Genomic DNA, 26,046 nt, shown 5'->3' on the forward strand with positions numbered 1-26,046 from the left:
CCTTGTCCTCCCGAGTCCCAGCGGGAAGCAGCCAGGCGGCGGGGCTCCGGGGCTCCGGGGCTCGCAGACCCGCGGGCGGCGGCCGCGAGGGACGCGCCCCCGGCCTGCGCTCAGGTGGAGCGCGCGCGGCTCGGCAGCTGCGCCCCGCGCCGTCCGCCCTGCGCTCCGGGCCCGCATGGCCGCCCGCGCCCCGGGACCCGCCCGGGAGGGGAGGGCCGGCCGGGGGGACGCCGCGGCCGAGCCGCTGGAGCCGCGCCAGGCCAGGGGTCCGCGGCGCGCGGTCCTTCCCCGCCGGCTGGCCCGGGGCGGGGCGGCCCCGTCTCTGTCCCCGTCCCCAGCCCCGTCCCCCCGCAGCCCCATCCCCCTCCCAGCCCTGCGCCCTCCCAGCTCCTTCCCGCGCCCTCCTTTCCTTCCCGCTTTCCCCGGGAGAAACATGGCCGGGAGCAGCGAGGAGGCGCCAGACTACGGGCGAGGCGTCGTGGTAAATGCAAACTCCCGATTTCTGGGCTGAGTCGTGCGCTCCCCGCTCTCTCCCCTCCCCTCCCTCCTTGGCACCCTCCTTTTCGATTAAATGCCTGAAATGCATTCGCGTGAAATGCGGGCGGGCCCCTGCTTTGTTCTCCCGTCCCGGAGCGGATGGCCTCCCTGCTCCCTTCCCAGCCGCCCCTCCCCGCGCGCGACCTGCCCCGACACTCAACAGCCCTTCACCCTGTGTTCTCAGTGTCCACCCCCCACCCCACTCCGCGCCCCTCCCTACCCGCCCGGGCCAGGAGTCGGATACGCCGGCGCTGAGCCTGTGTGGGGCCGGGTCCCCACTCCGGCTAGCGAGGACGGGTCACCTTTGGGAGCGGGGCGGGTCCGTGAAGACCCTCGCGCGCTACTCGTGGGGGCCTCCCTCCCTTTGTGCTTCCTCTCACCCCTCCAGAGCAGGCTTCCAGTTTTGTTTTCCAGAAGGATCCTGAAGCTTCTCGAGGGCAGCTAGGAATTAAAGTTGCTCAAATGGACGGACTTTGAGCTTTGAAACGTGGGCTGGGATCCTGGGGTCTTTGCAGAAGATCGACACAGGCTAAAGCCTCTGGGGAGTCAGTCTCCTTGTCAGCAAAAGGGAGACGCTGCGGCCTTGACCCTTTGAGTGAATTGGAAAGATTTTAAAATATCTATCTAGTAGTGTGTCCGGATGGGAAGATGTGGGATGATGGGTTCCCAGACCAGAGCCTCTTTATTCCTGGGAATCCCTCAAAGAGTCAGTCAGAGGGTACCTATTTGTCAGTGTCCTGGAATCAAATCCGTTCTTGCCCTGTGGCTACTGGCCTCTGCTCCTAGCTCCTGTCTATGAATGGTTTCTATATAGAAGGCGGTGGTTATTACTGTGTCAGGTGTGTGAGCAGGGGTGAGGGTGAAGAGTGGGGCTGACTTGCTGCATTAACACTTCTTTCTTCAGAGATCTGTGGTATTCACAGAGAACCTGTCTGTGATTATGCATGGATTGCTTGAGTATGGGATTTGAAGTCTGGGATTTGAGGAAGGAAACACCACACACTCAGAACTCATCGGTTGAAATATGTTGCTCAGTTCTCCATTTATCAGCAGAAAATTTCTGTCTTCAAGAATAAGGAATTCATTCATTTATTCATTCTACACCTGTTGACTATCCTGCTGGGTTTCCAGGTGGAGTTCTAGGCTCTGCAGATAGAGCAGGGAACCAGACAAAGCTCTGCCTTCCCTGGGCTTCCATTCTAGAGAAGGGACATAGACAAGCAAATAAAGAAGATAATTTTGCATAGTGATATGTGCAGTGAAAAGAAAAGAGAGTGATGAGATACAGAGTGATTGGAGGAGAGCTGTGGCACAGAGCCATGCTGTTTTTACTCAAGTGGTCAGGAAGCCCTCTTGGCAGTGATATTTGAACCATGACCTGAGGGGTGAGTAGGCAGTAGCCATATGAACACTTGGAAGAAGAGGTACAGGGCACACTGATTGCAAAGAAATCATTGTATCCTGAGAAGAAATCCTCACACTCAATTTATGCTTAAAAAAACAAAAAAAAAATCACTCCAGTTGCCATGGAGAGAATAGTCAGACCTAGGAGTGGGGGATGGGGACAAATGAAAAAATAACAAGGGAAGTAAGTTCAGTTCTTGAGTCTTTAAGGCCTCCAGGTCAAGATGCACTACAGGTGCAAATTCATATTTGCAATTGAGGAGAGTGATTGGATAGACTTGGAAGTCTTCAGAAAATAGAAAAATATCTGATGCTTGGCTTGGATAGGAAGGCACCAGGAAAATGGGGCAAAAAAAATTATAAACTGCTGTTATAGGTAGAAACTTGAAAATCCCCATATGTAAGAGTGCCCAGCAGAAGTCCGATAAAGAGACTGAGACTGAATAGCAAAGCCCAAGAGGACAGACAGGGTGGTAGGCGTCTAGGGAAGGGAGTTTTGTGGAGGGGCGAGAGGGCCCCTTAAGAGCGGCAGATGCTCCAGGAAGAGCAAATAGGACAAAGATGGAAAAGAGGCCATTGTATTTAACAATTGCAAAGCCATTAGCCTTGAGAATCATTTAAACAACCATCCCATCAGTAGAATGGCTACAGTATAGCACTACTCTTTAATAATATATGCTCTTAGAAAGGAATTAGGTAAATTGATATGACTAATAAGATGGGCGGATTGTTAAAATCTAAAAAGCGAATTATGGAAGAGTATAAATAGCCCAATCTACTAGTATCAAAAGAAGCGCTCTGAGAAGCAAGGTAATTTTGTGAGAAAGACTGTGTGAGGCAGTGAGAGGACCTCATGAGAGGTTGGAAACAATGTGTCATGGGGATGACCCCTGCATTTATGCTATTTTCTCCGATAGAGCTTGGCATCGTCAGAGGAACTCAAGCTGGATACAGGTAGGGAAGGCAAATTCAGAGCGAGTTCAGCGTTCTGGGGAAGCCCGTGGCTTCCAGGGTAGAAATGAAAGGCAAAGCTTAAGAAGATACCTATACAGGGAAAATAGAGAGCCCTCAAGGATGGTTGCAAAAAAACCAAAGGGTAGGTTTAGTACCAGTGGAGAAAGGGAGCGGGTAATGATAGCGAGCGCTTACTGAGCACTTACTATGTGGTTTCCCTGTATTATTCATTAACTCCTTGCAAATCCATGAGGGAGGACTATAATGATCTCCGCTTTACAGAGGGGGAAACGGAGGCCCTGAGACATTAAGAAAATCCTCAAGGTCACATAATTAGCAAATGACAGAAGCAGAATTGAAGTCAGGGTTTACTTACAGTGCCACATAGAAAGCTGTAATTGCAGGAAGTCCTTTGAAGGTGGGACTGCTCTAGAAGATGGGATGTGGCATGACGATGTAGTTTGGGTTAAGGCAGGTGAAGGAGCCACTGGATATAGTGTCTAGTAGGATGAAGGAGGCAGGTTTGGGGCTGTCCAGGAATGAGGTGCAGAAGAAAATTCCGAGTTGGTAGGAACTTTGTGAAGAAGATGGGGGGTGGGTTGCATAGAGCCAGAGGACATAAGCATAAAACAAGAAGTATAGTTGGTGCTAAAGAAGGGACTATTAAGAGATTTAAGATGGCTGTTGCCTACAAATGGCTCTCTGTTGAATCGGGGAGGTAGGACATTAGTAGATTCTTAACAGTAAGCGGTAGGAAATGCTCATTGCCAAAAAAGAGTTGTAGACCCTGAATTCAGAAACTTTGCTCAAGATTGAGTGGTCCTTTGATCTGGAGGCAGTGAAATCACCAGCTGGTGATTAGCACATCTTTGTTCCCATTTAGGGAGAGATAAAGATCTCTACTCACCTGGCCTTTTGGGACCAGGTTCTTAGATATGTTTTGTTTCTGCCAAAGCACTGTCAAGAGAATCATAGCTAATACCTACGTAGTGAGTTTGGAAGGAAGAAGAAGAAAATAAAATCTAAAATAATTGTTATGTTTCTCTTTTGGGTCTCCCCCTGCCAAAGTATTGGGGCAGTATTGGAGATAAGTAATCAGATAATCCTTTTAAAACCCAACTTTACCAGGTTGGGTGCCACAGAAGAGGAAGGCTTGTGTGATAACAAGGTGTCCTTTGGTCTTTATAGGTCTTTATTCCTCTGAGAGCAGAATCCGGAGCCCCTCTTTTAGGGATCAGCTTCTACACATGGTCTCAGCGTGTGGTTTGAGGCGCCCATCACAGCATGCCTCTTTGCCTGGGCCAGTCGATATTTGATGGTCCAGTGTAGGGATTCCTGGAAGCAGAACTGAGGGAGGAGACTCTTTTCCTCCCTGACGGTCGAGGGGTAGATGTAAGCCTGAAAATTGTCAGCACCCATGGTCACTGCCTGAAGGAGAGAGTGGGGCCCGGCCTGTGGGGCTCAGAGACAGAGAAGAAAAGAGATTTGCTTTTTGTATGTGTTTCCAAACTACTTTTCTCTGTGGGGGGTTGGGGACCTGAAAAATGGTGCGAGAAATATACTAAGCAAAAAAATTATTTGTAATGGCTTAGAAGGCAGGTTTTCAATACACCTTCAAATGGGAAAAAAGAGATGTCGAATGAGTTCTGGGGTTTGAATTTTGTATAAAATGGCTCAGTTAATGTGTTTGTCACTTCCCCAGCCTAGCCATGCTTTGTGTCTTTGGACAGAGAAAGCATTGTTCTGACTAAACTTAGAGCATATTATCTGTGATACTGAAACTATTTAAAGATTTCTTGTTTTGATTTTTTAAAAAGCAGATGAATAACATAATTATCTATAGTTCATAGCAGCCTCTGTTCCTTTAGCTTTAGGACTTATTTGCAATGCAATTTGCATGCACCATTAAGAATTACAAGGAGTAAAGCAGTAGCTTCCCTTTAAAAAAAAAAAATATTACTTTTTCTTCTCCATGATAAGTGTACTCTTTAATCCCCATCGCCCGTTTCACCCATCCCCCCCCACCTACTTCCCGCCGGTAACCAGCATTTGTTCTCCAGAATTAAAGTCTGTCTCTTGACTTGTCTCTCTCTGTCTTTATTTTTCCTTTGCATATTTGTTTCATTTCTTAAATTCCACATATGAGTGAGATCATATGGTATTTGTCTTCCTCTGACTTACTTCACCTAACATAATACTCTCTAGTTCCATCGTGTTGTTGCAAATGGCGAGATTTCACTCTTTTTAATGGCTGAGTAATATTCCTCTCTCTATATACACCACATCTTTATATGTTCATCTGTCGATAGATACTTGGGCTGCCCCCCTAGTTTGGCTTTTGTAGATAATACTGCAATAAATATTGGGGTGTCTGTATTCCTTTGAATTAGTGTTTTTGTATTTTGGGGCGTAAGTACCCAGTAGTGTGATTTCTGGATCGTAGGGTGGTTCTATTTTTAATATTTTGCAGAACCTCCATCCTGCTTTGCACAGTGGCTGCCCCAGTTTGCATTCCCACAAGCAGTGCACGAGGGTTCCTTTTTCCCCACATCCCTGCTAAGACCTGTTGTTTAAAAACCAGTAGTTTATCTCTAATCGTCTTTTTATCTCAACAAGGAAAACTCACTATTTCAAACTCATTGGAAAAGGCAAGTTTGGATTACAGAATAGTTTTAGAGAAATGTATTTCTTCTAGTTTTAAATGTGTAACTTTAACTAGGGTAACAAGACATTGGCAAATAGGTTGGAGGCCTATTTGTAAATTAATTCTGTATTAATTGATTCTGTAAATTAATTCTGTAATGTAAATTAATTAAGACCTTTAATTTGCAGGTTAACTCGTGATGTTTCAGCACACCTAGATGGTTAACCCTATAGACTAGAGGACGATGTGAGAGTTTTATTTCCGTGATATATCTCACTGAATCCTCACAATAGCTGTGAATGATTGGCAGTGACTCCATTTTATAGATGAACACACTGAGGCACAGAGAGCTAAAGCCCCAAGTGAAGTCCAACACTATAAGCCCCCCTCCCAACATGCACTGGATTTCTAAGTCTGGGTGCTTGACCACTGCGCCAGGCCACCTCTGACGACAGGTTACCATGATAGCTCTTATCAATAGGTTGATTTTGCCATTTGCTTATCATTCTTTTCTTCTTTTCGACATCAGTTACTAGGCACTTATTATACATCAGGAAATGTCCTAGGAGCTCAAAGTAAATTATCTCTCTCTCTCTCTTCCGTTTTGTTTGTGTTTAAACAATAGACATGTATTTCTGAAAGTTCTGGAACTTGCAAGTCCAAGATCAATGTGCTGGTTGATTTCATTCATGGTTAGGACTCTCTTGCTGGCTTATAGATAACTGCTTTGTTCTTCTTATTGTGTCCTCACATGGTGGGGGAAGAGAGAGAGAGGAAGAGGGGAGAGGGACGGGGAGAGAGAAAAAAGAGAGCGAGCGAGTGCGCGTCTGTGCTGGAGAACTCCCTGGTTTTTTCTTGTAAAAGCACTAATTCCATCATGAGGGCTCCACTCTCATGACTTAATTATTTCCCAAAGGCCCCACCCCCTCATGTCATCACCATGGGGGGTTAGGGCGTCAATACCTGAATTGGGGGTGGGGGAGCACCATAGACGCAGCTTCCTTGTAGCAGCTCCTCAAAATGGGGTTATTCCTGCCTGCTTTGGAGACTCGCTGTTCTCTCTGAATCCTCACATCAAGCCTGACCATAGGTTTTATTGTGTCTTATTTAAAGGAGGGGGAAACTGAGTATCCGGCAGGGTGAGTACTTTCCCTAGCATCACAGCCAGTAAGGGTCAGCGCTAAGCTCTAGAACACAGAGAGGAATGTAGGCTCTGAGGTGTAGCCAGAGCCGTGGGGGCCGGCAGTGGGGGGTTGGGGGCAGGGCAGTAAAGGATTTGCACGGTAGGAAGAATGGGCTCAGAAGACCACTAGTTAATGATGCCACCACCTGGAAGGGCTCCAGGAAGTGGAGTGGGGAGTGTGTGTGTGTGTGTGTGTGTGTGTGTGTGTGTGTGTGTGGTCTGGAAGGGGAGCCAGAAAATGCCGTGTACTTGAATGATCTCCCGGGGGCCTCATGCTGGTTGGGGTTCTTGTCTGGCCTCTACCGGGGCTTGCCGGGGGATCTTCAGCAGACGCCTCACATCCAGCCGGCGTTCGGGCTCTGACAGGGGATGGTGGTATCAATGGTTACAGCAGGCCCAGGGAGGTCTCAGGGCCGGAAAAGAGAGTTGCTCTGTGCAAATTCAATAGTTGCACCGAGCCAATTTGCAGATAGAGACAGAGCTTATGTGATACTTTTCAAATATGCAGATGGCACACACCATTTGGCCAGCAGTCTGCCCCTGGTAGATTTCTGGAGCCTTGAGCAGCGGTGCTCTTGATGTAAGGAGGCAAATCGAGACAAATCAGTTGGGTTGGAGCTCAGGTAGTATTGGGTAGTCTGTGGATGGAGAATGTGTCAGTCATTAACCCACTGAGCATTTTTGAGCACTTACTGTATTCCAGATCTGTGTTCTGAGTGCCGGGGTTTCAACAGTGACTCAGACATGGTCCCTGTCAGAAGGCCCTGACGTTCTAGTGGGAGGAGACAAGACAAGAGCACACAGAGAGACATACATGTGTCACATCCGGTGGGAACAGATGCTGGGAAGGAAAGTAAAGCTGGGGAAGAGGGATATAGAGATGAGTAGGAAAGAAAGGGGGTGCTATTTTCTATAGGGGATCAGCTAAGTCCTCTCTGTGGAGGTGACATTGAAGTCGGGGCTTGAAGGAAGTGAAGTGTAAGCCATGTAGAAATCTGGGGGAAGAGTATTGTAGGCAAGAGATAGAGCAGGTGCAAAGCTGTTGAGATAGGGGCATGCCTGGCATGTTCAAGGGTCAGCAAGAAGAACGTGGCTGACGCACAGTAAAGGAGGAAGAGAATGCTTGTAGATAAGTCAGAGAGGTGGCCCCCGTGGGCCATGGTGAGGACTCTGGGTAGTTCTCGGAGAGAAGTGGGAAGCCCCTGAAAGAAGACAAGTAGAAGATGGCAGCCATGTTGGAATGGGGTGGGGGTGCCAGGGTGGAAGGCAGGGAGGCAAGTCTGACAGCTATGGCAGTGATCCCTGCAGAAATGATGGTGGTGCAGACTGGGAGGTAGCAGTTGGGATGCTGACAGGTGGTCCTGGTTAAATTTTGAAGGAATTGATGATAGGATTTGCCAATGCGTTACATGAGGGAATGAAAGGAAGAAGTCGACAACAACTCCAACATTTTGATCTGAGTGAGTAGAAAAATATGTTGTCTTTTGCTGAGATAAGGAAGGGATACATTTGGAAGAAAATGCCCTTAGGTTTGGTTTGGCTGGCATTCCAGAACCCAGAACTGGGGTGGGTCTGGGTGGGGATTGGACCATAAGTTGCCCTTCCAAAACCCGAGCTAAGGTTTTGAGTCCTGGGTGAGGAAAAGGGTGGAGAGCTGGGGGACATGCCAGAATTAAATGAAGGGCAAATGGGTTCTATTACAGATAAGAACCAGTGAGCCAGAGGCTGGAGGAGGCAGGAGTCTTCTCAAGGAGCCTGAATGGGAGTCTTTGGAAAGACAGAGAGCTACGACGGTCCTGTCTATGAGGAGTTTTGGAGAGATCAGAGGGTAGGAGCAGCTAGCAAGACCTCCAGAAATAAGTGAGGCCTGACCTGAGCTTCTGCGGGAGGGGGTTGAACTTGGGATACAGAGAGAGAGAGACAGAGAGAGAGAAGGAAAGGATATAGGTGCAAGAAAGACAAACGAACAGGACACAGAGCTGGGAAAGGTCATGACTGAACTGAAGACCCGTCTGAGGATGGGAAGGTGATGATGTAGGGAACTGGGCTGGAAAATTAGGCTAGCTCTGCATGATGAAAGCTTCAGGTTGAATAGAGGAGTCTGATGGAAGTGTGCAGGAGTCATCAAAGAACAGGAACCCGCAAGACGGCCATGGAATGAGTTGAGTGCTAACACTTCCCTAGTGTATCCTTTCTCAGTGATCTGAAAGTAGAAGTAACTCACTCTTCACCTTCATTTTCTCTCCCACATCTTTGCTGTTCTAACCATAAAACTTTCACATCCAATGCTAAGCAAGGGGAAGACTGGGTAGTACTCTATTGCCTACATGAATAGGCCAATTTTTTGGAACAGTTTTTCCCGATAGGACTGACAGAAGTTCCCACCATAGTATATCATTCTGAAGTGTTTACTGTAATGACTAGACCACCCAGAGGTTTGTGTCTACACACTAATCCCAGGATACACGTACTTTAATAGGTAATCTTTCCCAGGCAGGTGAAGCATTTACAATGCATAGAAATTTAATAGCATATGTAATAACATTTATAATAATGTATGATCAGACTGTCCACATTTATAAGTCCATAAGTCCAATATTCTTATGAACATAGTGTTACTTATATTCACTATGCTATATAATTTAGATATTATATTAGATATGCTATATAATTTAGATATTACAACCATTAAAACAATACTATTAGACTAGCTGTAAGACATCAAGTGGATATTTCTTTGTACGATGCCAAAAGTTAGGAGTGGAATTCTCTGTTCCTTTCAGTCCTAGATCCTTTACCAGGTTTCGTGAAACAAATTACTTTCCCCCACTGGGCTTTTCACAGGTTGACAGAATGTAATCTAATGTCATATTGATCATCAGATCAATATGGGTTTTTTTTGTTTTTTTTTTTGTTTTGTTTTGTTTAAAGATTTTATTTATTTGACAGACAGAGATCACAAGTAGGCAGAGAGGCAGGCAGAGAGAGAGGAGGAAGCAAGCTCGCCACTGAACAGAGAGCCCGACACGGGGTTCGATCCCAGGACCCTGGGATCATGACCTGAGCTGAAGGCAGAGGCTTTAACCCACTGAGCCACCCAGGTGCCCCAGATCAATATGTTTTTAATGTTATTCTTTTTTTTTTTTTTTTTTCAAATGATGCCCATTTTTTACTTATTTATGTCTTACAAGGAAAATATTGTAACCAAGGTAATTTGACTTACAGATTATGGACGATTGGCCAGGATATGACTTGGATTTATTCACATACCCACAGCACTATTATGGGGATTTGGAATATGTCCTCATACCTCACGGCATCATTGTGGACAGGTGAGTGTTATTTCTTGTGTTAGTCTTGGTCCTGCCCTGGCTGGCCCCCTCTTGTGAGAATCATATAATATACTTTACAATGCTATTCCTGAGTCTTTCTAGAAATAGTTCTGTGTCGATATATATATTTTTTAATTTGTCAGACAGATATCACAAGTAGGCGGAAAGGCAGGCAGAGAGAGAGGAGGAAGCAGGCTCCCCGCTGAACGGAGAGCCCGATTTGGGGCTCGATCCCAAGACTCTGGGATCATGACCTGAGCCAAAGGCAGAGGCTTTAACACACTGAGCCACCCAGGAGCCCCGGTATATATATATTTTTAAAGATTTTATTTATTTATTTGACAGACAGAGATCACAGGTAGGCAGAGAGGCAGGCAGAGAGAGGAAGGGAAGCAGGCTCCCTGCTGAGCAGAGAGCCCGATGCGGGTCTCGATCCCAGGACCCTGGGATCACGACCTGAGCCGAAGGCAGAGGCTTTAACCCACTGAGCCACTCAGGTGCCCCAGCCCCGATATATTTTTTTAAGGATATATGGGAATTCTTTTTTTTTTTTCTTTTAAGATTTTTATTTATCTATTTGAGAGAGAGAGTGAGAGAGAGCATGAGAGGGGAGAAGGTCAGAGGGAGAAGCAGACTGCCCATGGAGCTGGGAGCCCAATGCGGGACTCGATCCCGGGAATCCTGGATCATGATCTGAGCTGAAGGCAGTTGCTTAACCAACTGAGCCATCCAGCTGCCCCTTGTGCCGATATTTTTAAGTTCTGTGCATACACATACACACACACACACACACACACACACACACACACACACACACACACACACGGTATATATATATATGTTATTATACATAACAGCCTCAAAATAACAATATTCTGCACAAACTGATAAAAACAGCGTTTGGGAAAGCATTGCTGTTTACCTGAGGACCTTTGTCTTGCATTTTTCACAGACGCTTGAGTTAACAAGGGATAATTAACAGGTGAACTTTGCCTTCACGGGACACACCCCTGCAGCCCTGGCTTTTTCTGCAACTTGGCACATATCTCGGATCAACCAGTGTATCACAGATCGGCCAGTCTGTGCCCGATTATGGTTTCCAGGCAGTGGTAATGTTTTGGGAATAGGCCTATTTTCAACTTAAAAATATCTGCACAGAACTATTTCTAGAACACTATTTCTAGGTCTCTCTGACCCGTCTATATAGAGATGCTTTAGCTCCTTCTTAGCCAACTGGCTTTCTAAAAGCCAACATTTTCTCGCCTGTTGTAAGCCCTTAAGTCACCATTTGTTTCTTGGTTTTCAGAGAGCATCCTTCACTTGAGCCCACCCTAAGCATCAGGATTTAAAGGTCTTACCCCTTTCACAAAACTGCCTAATGCCCAGACAATAATCATTCCATGTACTTCTCTGTTTTCTTGTACAAAGATCAAATACTTAAGCCTTCACATTTACATGGAAAGCAAGCCTCACAGTGCACTCCCAGGAACACAGAGACTCTTTAGACACCCAGAAATGGGGGCAGGAGAGGCACTGGGGAGTAGGAGCAGATCGAAACTTTGGAAACTCTACGCTACCTCTTGTTCTTAAACCATAGTACTTCTGCCCCTATTTTTTTGAAAATCTGTTATATCCTTCTGAGTTAATATTTAACTTTATGAAACAAGTCCTTAGCCAAAGTAAAGTTTGGAAAACACTAGATAGTCACTATTCCCAGGATTTTATCTTTTCATCAATTCCTGTCCATAGCAAAAGGAAATGTAGTTCTTTCACTCCAAGATTTTTCCATTGGATAAGACTGGGATATTGCACGTCCTCTCAAATGATAGTATATTATTAAAATAAGGTCTAGTTTGGAGTTTCTCATGGCCTAAGATGGCTTTCCATGGAATACAAGTTGCAATCCTCAGAGGGAACAAAATGTTCTGTGATCAAAGAAACTTGGGAAATTTTGCACCTCTCAGATGGCCAGATCCTCCTGTTAGTGATTTATATTGAAGATACAGAAATTCCTGCAAAAAAAAAAAAAAAGGAAGAAACCGGCTTGACTTTAACAATTAAACCAACCTTTCTTGTGCAGCGGAGTCCTTGCATTCAGCGTACCTCTTAATAACTCAGAGGCATTTTCCCCCTTAACACCAATTTGGGAACCCCCTGGTTTAAAAAAATTCCTGCTTTTCTCACCTACATTTTATGACTTTAGTTAATTGCGTCCTGATCTAGTACATAATTGGGCCCTGCTAAGACTACACGAAGCCAGTTCCCAGTACAGGAGACTTAACCAGTGAACTTGTTAAAATGTGTATTTTTTTTTTAAGCTTTTATTTATTCATGAGAGGGAGAGAGAGGAGAAGCAAAGGGAGAGGGACAGCGAGTCTGTGCTGAGTGCAGAGCCCCACGTGGGGCTCGATCCCATGACCCCAAGATCATGACCTGAGTCAAAACCAAGAGTCAGATGCAGAATCCATTGAGACACACAGGCCACCCATAAAATGTGTATTCTTACGCTTTTTATGTCTGGAAATTCTGATTCAGTGGTCTGGGGTGGGGCCCAGGAATGAATTTATTAAGTGTAATTTACATGCTACAAAATTCACCCACTGTAGGTCAATGATTCAATGATGTCTAGTAAATGTTTATGGTAGGGCAAGCACAACCATCATTTTACAGTATTTCTATCATCCCCAAAAGTTTGTTTGTTGTCAGTCCCTATTCCTACTTCCAGCATCAGGCAGTCACTAGTCTGATTCATTTCTCTATAAATTTGTCTTTTCTGAACACTTCATATAAATTAAATCATACCATATCTAGATACTGATTTACCAATCAGTGGTTATTTGGATGTCGAATTTTGGGCTACTGTGAACAATGCATCTATAAAAATTCGCATGTAAGTCTTTGTGTGGATATACCTGTTCATTTCTCTTGGGTGGTTTCCTTGGAGTGGTATTCCGGGTTTCATGGTTAAGTTTAAGAAACTGCCAATTATTTCCAGAGTGGCTGTACCATTTTACATTTCTCCAGCAAGGATGAGGATCCCGGTTTCTCCACATGGTTACCAACATTTAGTATCGTCTGTCCTTTTGACTATAGCCATGCTCATGGATGTATGAAAGTATCTCATTGTGTTTTTAATTTGTGTTTTCCTATTGTTTAGTGTGCTTCTTAGTTATTTATGTTTTCTCTGAAGAGATGACCATTGACGTCTTCTGCCATTTTTACACTGGGTGGGTTGTTTGTCTTCCTACTGAGTTGTAAGTGTTCTTTATATATTCTGGATATAAGTCCTTTACCAGATATATGATTTTTGAATACACCACCCCCCATCTGTGGCTTGTCTTTTTATTTTCTTATCTGTATCTTTCAAGAAGAATGTTAGATGAAGTATTCTATAAATGCTAATTAGGTCCAGTTGAGTGATGGTGCTGTGTGGTTCAATTATATCCTTAGTGGTTTTCTGACTGCGGGATCTGTCAATGACTGAGAGAGGGGTATTGAGATCTCCAACTGCAGTAATGGATTTATTTATTTCTTGTAGTTTTGTCGGTTTTTTGACACTCTGTTGTTAGGTGCACGCAGATTAAGGATTGCTAGGTCTTCTTGGCAAATTGACCTCTTTATTAGTATATAATGCCCTCTTTATTCCTGATAATTTCCTTGCTCTGACATCTGCTTTGTCTGAAAGCAGGAAGCTACTCCTGCTTTCTTTGGATTAGTGTTGATATGGTATGTCCTTCTCCATTCTTTTACTTTCAATCTATCAGTATCTTTATATTTATAGACAACATATGTTAGGGTCTTTTTTTGAAAATCCACTCTGACAGTCTCTGTCTTTTGATTGGTATATTTCGATCATTCACATTTAAAGTGATTATTGATGTAGTTTGTTTAATATCTACCATATTTGTAATTATTTTCTGTTCATTGCCCTTGTTCTTTGGTTTTTGGGTTGTTGGGGTGTGGTTTTTTTTTTTGTCTTCCACTCTGTGGAATCTGTCCCACCTCCCCACCCCCATGGTATGTGGCCTCCAATAATACGCAGTTTATTTTTCTTGTTTTTACTTGTAAGCCTCACTTAGTAGGACTCACCCCTGTGTCTGAATAGTTTAGTCTTCAGTCTAAGATTGGTTAGAGATTGTACTCAAGCACCTCAAACCCACTAAGCTTCCACTTTCTGCTGATAAATGTGTGTGGGGGCTGGCAAGCACTTTCAAATTCCCAGCCTTTCCAAATCTTCCCTGACTTTTATTGTTTCTTCTATTGTTTCTTGTGCTTCCTTGTGTCCAAGAAAGCTTACAGGCTCCATCATTCAGGAATGTATAGGTAGCTGGTCTCATGCTGGTCTCTGCTGAGCATATGCATAGCTTCTGGTCAACTTGGTATATATGAAGAGTGTATTATCTGTCCCTCTCCCCTGACGCTAACCTCCCAGAACTCCCTATCAAATCCCTAACTAGACTAGTCTGCTAGTTGCTCAAAGAGGACTGCAACTTCACAATAATGGGGCCATTGGCTCTCCCTGTTTACCGGCTACCAAGATAGCCATGCTAACTGGCAATGCTTCCTATGAGGGGAGCTCCTTCTGGCAGTGCCCCACCCTGGTTTAACAACCTAGTTGAACAACGGAGCTGATGTGGGGTGCAGGGAGACAGGAGCACTCTCTGACAAGGATGCCACAGACTTGTCCTGTTTCTACCCATAGTTCAGTATTTTCAGGAGTAAATGATTCTCAGTTTGTTATATGTCTCTCGTTAACTTCCAGAGTGCTGAAATGGTTGTTTTCAACAGTTTTATCTAGCTTTATAGTTACTTTTTTGTGGAGCGAAATGTGTTGACTGTCTCACTCTGTTATGCTGAAAACAAATGTCCCTTTTTGCAGACTATCTATCTGGCAGGCTGATGTCCCTTTTCTCAATGAGGATGTTTTGAGAAACATTGTCTGAAACCATGGTTGCCATTTACTATGTATAAGTTTATACATATGTATGCATATACACACATATATAACTTACATATAAAATATATTAGGCAATATATGAGATATGTGGAACATATGTAATATAATGCTTTATAGATACAGATGTAGATACATATACATATATATGTGTGTGTATATATATATGTATGTGTGTATATATATGTGTGTGTGTGTATGTATATATATACATATATATATATGTATATATATATTCAGATCATTCATTTATCACATTTTAAATCTAATTCTATCTGAAGTGCCAGTAGGAATTTTTTTAAATATGCACCTTAGCTCCTGCCTCCATTCAAGGTTTTAATGTGGGCAATGGACTTCTGGACATGAAACAATTAGAAAAAATACAGTGACAGTTCCAAATCAGGTTTTGGGTGCCAGCCCGAGGCTGCAGTGTTGTCTACCTCCAGGAAGTCATCATTCGCATGGTGCGCCCTGGAAATGGTGCCCCCCCCGGAATTGTACCCTGAGCTCCTTTCACATAGGTAATGTGCTATCTTTGTCAAATAGAAGACAGAGGTGATTCTTTTGATAGTTTCTGTGGGCTTGACTTTTCTTCCAGTCTCTTCTAACACTGTAAGCTGAGTCATTCTCCATGTCCTCTCTCTTTGCTATGACGTGGGCATAACATCACCAGGTACTTTCATAGCATTGTTAGCAACCAGGCTCTGCAGTGATAAAATAATAGCATTCGTGATCTTTGACACGTATTTTACACCTTACCCGTGTTTGTGACACCGAGGAACAAAAATATACGAGGGATGATATGGTTATCAGAAATAATGTTTTGAACACTCTCTCTTTGTCCAGTTTTAACAAAGCTGCTTTATCTGTAGGCTTCTGTCGCCCAAGCTCTCCTCCATGATCCTCTGTGTAATCTAATATGGGTAATGCATCATGCATTTTTTTGAAAGGGAAAAAAAATACTCAGAAGTACTAATGCCTTAATATATCTTTTAATCCCTCTTTCAGAACTGAACGGCTGGCTAAGGATATTATGAAAGACATAGGATACTGTGACATTATGATTCTGTGTGTGCTTAAAGGAGGTTACAAGTTCTGTGCCGATCTTGTAGAACACCTTAAGAACATCAGTCGAAATTCAGACAGATTTGTCTCTATGAAGGTTGATTTCATCAGACTAAAAAGTTACAGGGTAAGTTCTTAATTCTGTTTTCATTTTATAATGTTTAGAATAAAGAACTTTCTAGAATTAAAGAATTGATAATCTGGTAAAAACAAAGAATGTCATTTTTTAAATTTGCAAGATACTGCAAGCTAAAATTAAAATAATATTGTTTGAGCAGAGAAAAAAACCCTCTTTCTGTTATCATATGTACGGAAAGAGGCTTCAGGAATGATTCATGCTTTCTTTTATGGTTATAAAGCTGAGTGGTTATTTCCTGATGACTAGCCTCACAGATGAGTGTGTTAACAATGACTGTTAAGAAAGTCCAGTGAGTGCTGACATGTTTCCGGTCTGGATGTCACCGTTGGCCCTAGAGACCTGTGGGAGAGTGTCCGGTCCAGAGAGGACAGTATTAGTGCTGGGGTGGCTGCAGTCACGGCCTGGAAATGGAGAAGGGAAGTCTGTGGGACAATGAGTTACCAAGTGCAATGAGCCAAAATCAAAGAGCCTCCAACAGAAGGCCCCTCCACCAGTCTGTACTGGGGCTTTCTTGGCCTGCACTGGACAGAACCATGGGAGAGTATCCTCCAAAAATGTCATCTCCTTGGTCTTCCCTCTTCTGTGATATGACCTTCTGTGATGCTTTTGGGTTCAATGTATCATTAAAACTAGCCCACTACTCGTTGAGGAACTGTTGGAGTCAAAATCACAAAAGCATTTTCTGATTAAACTAGCTTGACACATTTTAATTCACTCTTCAAATTGGTTTTCTATTGCTAGGTGGCAGAATCACCCCAAACTTAGTGGTTTAGGCCAACACACATTTATCATCTCAGTTTCTCTAGGTCAGCCATCCAGGCACGTGTTCTCTGCTTAAGAGTCTTCCAAGGCTGAAATCAAGACATTAGCCGGGGTGGGATCTCAGATCTCACCTGAGGTTTGCAGATGATCGACCTTTCCAAGATCCTTCATTGGCAAAAGATCACTGGTTGTTGACAGAATTCCGTCTCTGCTTCCCTGCTGGAGACACTCTCAGCTCCTACAGGCTGCCCTTGGGGTCTTTGCTCCATGCCCTCCCCACCCGACACTGGGCAGTTCCCAGCACAGCAGAACCTTTCCATTTAGTGAGGGCTAATGCTGACCTGGGGTGCATGGATGACTCAGTTGGTTTGAGTCTTGATTTAGGCTCAGGTCATGATCTCCAGGTCATGAGATCCAGCCCCGAGAGGGGCTCCACTCAGCACAGCGTCTGCTTCCCGAAGTTTACTAGTTCCACCCACACTCACGTGGAGGAGATTAAACCGGGTGTGTACACCAGGGAACAGATGGGCGTGTGCCTTAGGGCTCTGCCTTCCGCTCTCGGTGATTCAGTTCTTTAGCTCTTGAGCAGCTGGTGGATTATTACCAGTTCTTGAGACACTCTGTATTCTCCCGATGACTTCTAAGCTGTTTTTTATAGACAACTTAGCCTTCAGTTGGTTTCATCTTCTTCTGGAAACCTGTTCTTTAGGTTCCTTTCATCCCAGATTAAGTCGCCGTTCTTCCATGTAAGATTTTTTTTCTCATTTAATTGGCTCTGAGATTTACTGGATTTTTCCCCCAGAAAACAGCTTTTAAAAATTAAAGTCAAATTTATGTGCAGGAGAAATTACCTGTTTTAGTTTACAGTTTTATAAGTTTTGACAATTGCATACAGTCATGGAAGTCACTACAATCAAGATACAGAACATTCTTCTCCATAAAAAATGGCCCTTTGTACTTTGCAGTCAACTCTTTCTTCAGCTCCTGGAAACCACTGATACATTTTCTGTCCCTAGAGTTTGCTCTTTCCAGAATGTCATATAATGTAATCACATACCACGTAGCCTTAGTACATCTGTAAATCTTAGCATAATCATTTGATATTCATACATGTTGTTATGTATACCAGAAGTTTATTTCTTCTGATTGTCAAATACAATTTCATTATATGGATATATCACAGTTTTAAAATCATTTATCAGAGGCACTTGGGTGGAGCAGTCACTTAAGTGTCCAGCTCTTGGTTTCGGCTCAGGTAGTGATCTCAGCGTTGTGAGATTGAGCCTTGTGATGGACTCCATGCTCAGCGTGGAGTCTGCTTGTGATTCTCTCTCCCTTTCTCTCCCTCTACCCCTCCCCCTGTGCACACTCTCTCTCTCTCTCAAATAAATAAATAAATAAATTTTTTAAAAAAATTTTAAAATAATTTATCAGCTGAAGATGGAGATGATTATGAACAAAGCTATTATAAATATTCACGTGCAAATTTTTGTGTATACTTATATCTGCATTCATCTTGAGTTAATTTCTCTTGAGATTGCTTAGTCATATGCTGAGTATATGTAAGAAATTACCAAACTGTTTTTTAGAGGGATTGAATAAATTTGCATCCCCACTAGCAGTAGATGAGAGTTCCAGTTCCTCCATATTTTCCACAGCATTTGGTATTGCTAGTTTTTAAGAAAAAAGTTTTTAAGAAAAAAAATCTTAAAAAAATAAGTTTTATAGTTTTGATTTATTTTTTAAAGATTTTATTTATTTATTTGAAGAGAGGGAAAGAGCACAAGGTAGGGGTAAGAGAGGGAGAAGGAGGCTGATGCAGGACAGTTTTAATTTAAATCTAGGTGTATGATCTATGTCATGTGAATTTGTTAATACGGTACTTTTTTTTTTTTTCTTAGCAAGTGAATGTCTGTTCCAGGATCATCTGATGAAAAAACTGTCCTTTCCCATTGTATTGTCTTTGCTATTTCACTGAAAATCACTTGACTGTACAAGTTATGGGTCTATTTCTGGACTCTCTGTCTAGTTCAGTCCATCTATATGCTTATCCTTTTGTCAATACCACACTGTTCTGATTACTGTGGCTCTATAATCAGTCTGGAAATCAGGTAGCGTATGTCTTCTAACTTTGTTCTAAGATTTTATTCATTTATTTGAGATAGAGAGAGAAAGCCAAAGCCGAGAAGAGGGTCAGAGGGAGAGGAAGCAGTCTCCCCGCTGAGGAGAGGCTTGATCCCAGGACCTGGAGATCATGACCTGAGCCAAAGGCAGACGCTTAACCATCTGAGCCACCCAGGTGCCCCTAACAGGTTGTTTTGTACAAATCAACAATATGATTTTAAAATCTACATGGAAAGGGGCGCCTGGGTAGCTCAGTTGGTTAAGCGTCTGCCTTTGGCTTAGGCCATGATCTATAAGTCCTGGGATCAAGCCTTCTGTCCAGCTCCCAGCTCAGTGGGGAGCCTGCTTCTCCTTCTGCCTCTGCCTCTCCTCCCCCTGCTTATGCTTTGTCTCTGTATTTCTGTCAAATGATAAATAAAATCTTTAAAAAACAAAAAACAAAACAACAATAACAAAAACCAACCTGTTGGAAATTTTATTGGGATTGTTTTGAATCTATAGATCCATTTGGAGAGAATTAAATCTTAACACTCTTTAGTCTTCCAATCCATAAACAAGATATAGTTCTCAATTTTTCTAGATTTTATTTAATATCTGTGTTTGTCTAATTTTCAAGAGTCAGATCTGAGACATCTTTGGTTAGATTTACACCTAAATATTTAAAATGTTTTTGGTCATATTGTGTTTGGTAAGTTTTTCTTTGAAATTCAATTTCCATTTGTTTACTGCCATATATAGAAATATTATTGATTTTGTTTATTGAATATTATGACTTTCCAAAACTCTCTGAGTGTTCTAACAACTTTCTTGTAGGATTTCTCATAATTTCTTCTGTGAACAGAAACGATTTTACTTCTTCCTTTCTAATTTGTAGACTTTTTATTTCTTTTTATTGCCTTAACGCACTGGTTAGGACTACCTGTACAATTCTGAATAAGAGTGGTGCAGGAAAACATCCTTGCTTTGTCCTCAATGGGTATGATATTGACTATCGCATCCCCCAATTTTTGGTACTTTGTTTTCATTTTCGTTCAATTCAAACTATTTTCTAATTTTCTTTGTGACTTCCTCTTTCACTCATGAATTATTTCTTGTTTAATTTCCAAATATTTGGGGATTTTCCAGAGATAGTTCTTTAGGATTTCTAGTTTAATTCTTTTGCAGTAACTATACTTTGTATGATATCAATTCTTTTAAATTTGTTGAGGTTTATTTTATGTTGCAGAATATGGGCAATCTTGCTGAAACTAACATCGTAATCCAAGTCAGATTTAGCAATACTGCTGTCTATCTCTTGTCCATTTCTCTGGACAACTTCTGTTTATTTGATCAACGTTTTAACCTAGAGGCACACATTCTAACACTCATATTATGCTAACTTATATTTATGTAATACTAATTCAAAGCGAACATTTGCATTTCTAAAACTGCAATAGCATTGTGGGCATGACTGCTGTCTCTAGACAGTTATTTCCAAAACAACATATTTTTCCTGAGGATAAGGATGGGGTGGTTCCTGACCAGTGTTCCAGTGAAGAAGGAAGACGGTGGTAGACTTTACATCTTCACCACCTTCATCCATTCTCACACACTGTGTATGTTTGCTTTCCTGCCCGGAAAGGTCCTAGAGTAAGTCCTGGAGGACCTGAGGACAACTGCCATGTCCCTTCTTTTCTTACCAACTGTTCTTCCCAATGTCTGTCAACAAGGTGACACAGATCATCTCCTGAGAAACTACCTCACATACAATGTAAAAGCCTACCTGCTCAGTCAGAACAAGCTTTTCCCCTAACTAAATATCCTCAGAAATGAATGGAAAAACCGTATTCGTAGACTGAGGTGTGATGTGAACAGGTTTCTGCTGGGAGCGTGCAAGCGGTCTTCATCTAGAGGTGAATTAATTGCTGTGTCAGGTTAGGCCTGAGCTGACCATCCCTTTACATACTTGGGTTCTTTCAACATTCCTGAGGGCAGAGATGTATTTTTTCAAAACCAAAAAACTAATAAACACCACCAAATAAGGGGAACAGGACCAGCTCATTTTCCTCTGTGGTGTTTGGTGTTCCCACATACCTCTAAACCTGTTCACAGAGAGCAGACATCTCGAAAACATCTCAGCAGGAACAGTGACCATGAAAGTGTTCTTTTTATTCCTTTAGAAATTTCTGGAAGAAGAGCAGGACTCTACCATTGTGCGTGCTGATCAAAAGCGTTGTGCAGTTTTAATTCCTCCTAGCTTCTTGCTCTGTGACTCTTTATAGATTTCTTATTTGGGGCAGAAAAATTGAAAGTCCAGTTTGCTCAGACACCATGTTTCTCCCTGTGACAGCCATCTGCGTTCATACGTCACTTGAGGGGCTCTTTTCCCGGGAGGGCTCTCATTGCTGGATGCCCTCCACTCTTTACTAAGGGACCTTCCTGTGGGGTGAATGGCGCCAAACATCCCAGATTCCAGGCAGTTTGACTTGTCTTTGCTGTTATATGAAACCTCCCATAAAACCTGGAATGAATTTGCATGAACGATAGCAATCTAGCCAAAGATTATTTAGAAATTAGCATTAGGCTAATTCCTTGGAAAGCAGGGCCAATATACTCCTGTTCTTTAATGAAAAGAGGAACACCGATAACCTTAATTCCCTAGCAGTTCAAGTTTTCTTTCCTTCCTCCCTCCTTTTTTTCCTTCTGTCCTTCCTTGTCTTTTCACCAATGTTCATTCAGTACTTGCTATATGAATTCGTTGTCTCATGTAATTCTGACTACAACCCTGCCGGGTAGCTCTCATCTCTTCTTTTAATGATGAAGAAAAGGAGGCTCAAAGAGGTTCATTAACTCACCTAATGTCACACAGCCAATAAATAGAAGAGATGGCATCAAAGCCCAGGCCCATCTATCTCTCACGTCTGTGCTCTTTGCAACATACCCACATTTCCCACAAATTCTTTTAAGGTTTTCCACAAAACTCTATTGTTTCATGAGCAATGAATTTGTTTGCCAACATTTATGAAGGAGTTAGTTATATTTTCCTCCTAAAATATATATTAGATAAATACTAAGTACATCTATACAATTATTATCATAATGTAATAATGTGCCTTTAAGAAATTGTGGTCTTGGGTGCCTGGATGCCTGGGTGTTTCAGTCAGTTATGTGTCCAACTCTTGATTTCGGCTCAGGTCATGATTTTTGGTCATGTTGGGCTCAATGTTCAGCATAGAACCTGCTTAAGATTCTCTCTCTCCCTCTCTCTCTGTCCCTCCATTCCACTGCTCTCACATCTGTCTCTCTAAAAAAGAAAAAGAAAAAGAAAAAGAGAGAGAAATGGTGGCTTTACTTGAGAAAATCTGGAATTTGCTTCAGAGAGAGAATTTATTATGTGTATGACATCCCATATGCACATAAGTGGCTATAGTTTGTAGCTTTTCTTATAAGATCAACAAAATTTGTGGAAATATTCAGTTTAATAAAAGAATCAAATTATCAATTATTTCTCATAAGAATTTAGTCACCTGTGAGGCCTAATTTTTCAGGAGATCTAATCCAAGGAAACACTGCACCTCATCTCTTTGTATTATACCAGTATGTGACACATTTTAAAAACCTTTTCTTTTTCAAAAAGTAATACATTCAAGTAGGTTAACGGACCAAACAGAGAATTTGGTTGTGGCAGTTTAATGGAACAGACAACTTGAAAATCCTCTTGCTACCAACACCTAAAAATGCTCAGCGAACATAATAATAAATGTTTAAAAACCTTTTCAGTGCTTCCTGGAGCTCACAAGAAGGTACACGGTAGCCACAAAACAGAAATGAAAAGTCTGAGAATTAGACCAGAAATGAACTGGGGGCTGGGCTTGTGGAAGAGGAGGAGTTGTTGGCTTAGCACTGGATTTTCACACCCATGCAGAGACAGAGAATAAAGCCTTGGACCAATATAAGATGGGAAGTTGAATGAGACCCTCCAGCAAATCCAGTGCCCTCAAAGATGCATGCCCTTGGTGAAAAAATCCACCCTTAATAATGGGAGACCCTAAGCAACTAGCTTGTCTTTTTTAGCCTGGGCTGGAAAGGGAAAGTAAAATATCCTGTGGGAATTTTTTAATTTAAGTCTGTACCACATGTGAGTTAAAGGTTTTAATTTACCTGCATCATCTGGGAAAGTCCAACCTGAGAATTTAGTATTAAAATTGGGCTCAGACCACAATATCCCCAAGGTGCCTGGTAGAAGGCTGCTGAAAACTCTCTGGAGGGAGTCCTTCCACGTAGGTGAGATTCTTTCAGATAAGCTGTATACTTCTGCTGAGTGCACAAACCCAAAGCACAAAGGATACATGGAAACAATCCACCATGGACGAGATCAGCTGCAAATATAATTAGAAATAGGGACACAAACAATCTGAAACAGAATATAATTATACGTAGTATGACTAAAGACATAAATGAAAGGATTTAAAGAAAAGGTGAGACAGCACGAGAAGAAAAAAAAATAAATGAAAACCTTTAGAACTGAAGTAACAGAACGTCTAGCAGTGAAAAATAACGTAACTGGATGGATAGGATGGTAAGTCGGCTGATAGGATAATGTCGATATGGATGGGAATTCTGGACTGGAAGATAGAGCTGAAAACTGTTGCCAGAAGGCAGCTTAGATACAGATGAAATATAGGAGGGAGAAGTTAGGGGACATCAAAGAGTGAATGAAAAGGCCCAAAATATGTCACCTAGGAATTCCAGAAGGAAAGACTATTCCTTAGAGACAATTGAGTAGAGGGAATTTTTTTTAGATTTTTTTTTTTTAAATTTGACATAGAGAGAGAGAGAATGAGAGAGAGAGTGGGAGGGGCAGAGGGAGAAGCAGACTCCCCGCTGAGTAGGGAGACCGATGCGGGGCTCGATCCCAGGACCCTGGGATCATGACCTGAGCTGAAAGCAGACGCCTAACCTACTGAGCCACGCAGGGGCCCCAAGTAGAGGGAATTTTTGATAAGCGGGTGCCTAATCATATTCTAGAGCTGCGGAAGGGACATGACTATTCAGACATAGGAAGCACAGTGAGACCACACCTAGCACGTCATCGTGAAGCTGAAAAACAAAACACCAGACTCAAAGAATAGATTGTGAAAGCAGCTGAGGAACAAAGAGAAACTATCTCTAAAGGAATCACCACTACAGGATGAACAGACTTCTCAAAGCCACAACAAAAATCAGAAGACATGGAGTACTATCATCAACACTCTGAGAAAAGATAATTGTCCACCATGATTTTCATTCCTTGTTAGTCTTTAACTCAAGTGTCAGTGCCAGCTGGAGACGTGAGCAATCACATGCTGAAAGTTTCCTGGTAACAAACCCTGGCTGAAAGCACTTCTTTAAGCATGTATCTTAATAAGAAGGAAATTGAACCCAAACAAATAAATGTGATATGAAAAAACTGACAGGAATGTAGGTAAATCAAAAGAGTTTTGATTGGGATGCCTGGGTGGCTCAGTCGGTTAAGTGCCTGCCTTAGGCTCAGGTCATGATCCCAAGGTCTTGGGATTGAGTCCTGCATCTGACTTCCTGTCCAACGGGGAGTCTGCTTCTCCCTCTCTCCCCTTCCCTCCTGCCTGTGATATCCCTCTCTCTTTCTCTCTCTCACGTGCCCTCTCTCTCAAATAATAATCTAAAAAAAAGAAAGAAAGAAAGAAAGAAAGAAAGAACATTGGTTCTAAAAAGAAGGTTTTGATTGGTTAACAAAATAATTGACAAAATAAAAATACTGATGATGACATCTTTTGGTGGTAAAATAAACAGGATGGAACTAAAATGCCAGTCCACCTTCACTTGTAAATGACCAGAGGGAAAGCATTCTAATTTTGTGCATCATTTAGGGGAAGCCTAGAGATGTCTATGACTTGCAAACTTTAAATTAGCTATGCCTATTTAAAATTTAGGGAGAACCATTGAAAGAATAGGAATATTATGTAGATCATGGATAACTTCCCAGGAAGTGGAGAGCATGAGAAGGGATAAAGAAAACTCAAAACTTGACTGACGCGATAGCAGAGAGAAAATGAGAAACAACTAGGTAACATTATACCCATTTCTCAGATGAGGAAACCGAGACCTGAAATGTTAATTAACCTGTCCAAGGTCAAACAGCTTGCAATCGAGTTTAACTCCAAAGTGCACGATTGCAACCACTGAGACATACTGTTTCTCTAGAGATGTGTTAATGTGTTGAAAGGTAGTAGGCTAAGAATTTCACCAAAAGGAATCAATCAACTTTAGGGGCACCTAGGTGGCTCAGTCTGTTAAGCGTCCAACTCTTGATTTCAGCTCAGGTCGTGATCTCAAGGTCCTGGGATAGAGCCCCGTGTCGGGCTCTGTGCTCAACGTGGAGTCCACTTATCACTCTCCCTCCACTCCTCCCTGGCTCGTGCTCTCTTTCTCTCTTTCTCTAAAATAAATAAATAAATTTAAAAAAAAAAAAAAAAGGGATAAAGGGATCAACTTTATTTTTTTTTCTGAGGTTTATTTTAATACATACCTGACTAGGTTAAGCCAGCTCCTGTAATTTCTGGAAAAAATGGCAATGTCTATAAATAGACAATTGACGGCATAGTTTTTGACATGTTTTATACCTGATATTAATAAACTATGAAGGAGTACCCTCCAGGAAAATGAATAATAAATGTTAACTCTTGGTTTTCCTGTAAATTATGGGAAACTATGCTTTTCTCTTCATCTTTCCCCTTTACTCCATGGAGACTTTCCAAAAGATTTGAACATTCACTATACCGCTTGCTGTCTGGATTCCCTAAAAGCTGATGCTCTTGGGAAGCAAATCCAGCAGAATGGCAAAAGAGCCTTGAGCACCAAGCTCCCTACCAACTCCTGAGGGTGTAAAGACTAGAATCAAGGAGAAACAATCATACTTTAGCTGCCCTTGAGCTACCCAATTTAGTGTAT

General features: G+C 42.5%; 1 protein-coding gene across 2 annotated transcripts in view; it reads left to right on the forward strand.

The window, feature by feature from the left end:
• Positions 1 to 364: 364 nt before the first annotated feature.
• Positions 365 to 26,046, forward strand: part of LOC111155571 (phosphoribosyl transferase domain containing 1) — a 95,978-nt gene continuing 70,296 nt past the window's right edge. Inside the window, exons 1-3 of one of the 2 annotated variants that reach the window (XM_022515815.1) lie at positions 365 to 481; positions 9,948 to 10,054; positions 16,017 to 16,200. In XM_022515815.1, the coding sequence (XP_022371523.1) occupies positions 434 to 481; positions 9,948 to 10,054; positions 16,017 to 16,200 (339 nt within the window). In that variant the 5' untranslated portion in view covers positions 365 to 433. The remainder of the gene's footprint in view (positions 482 to 9,947; positions 10,055 to 16,016; positions 16,201 to 26,046) is intronic. The other variant, XM_022515816.1, reaches the window with a different exon arrangement.

The sequence above is a fragment of the Enhydra lutris genome, unplaced genomic scaffold, assembly GCF_002288905.1.
Source record: "Enhydra lutris kenyoni isolate GAN:26980312 unplaced genomic scaffold, ASM228890v2 scaffoldscaffold42, whole genome shotgun sequence".
In the NCBI taxonomy this organism is placed as follows: domain Eukaryota; kingdom Metazoa; phylum Chordata; class Mammalia; order Carnivora; family Mustelidae; genus Enhydra; species Enhydra lutris.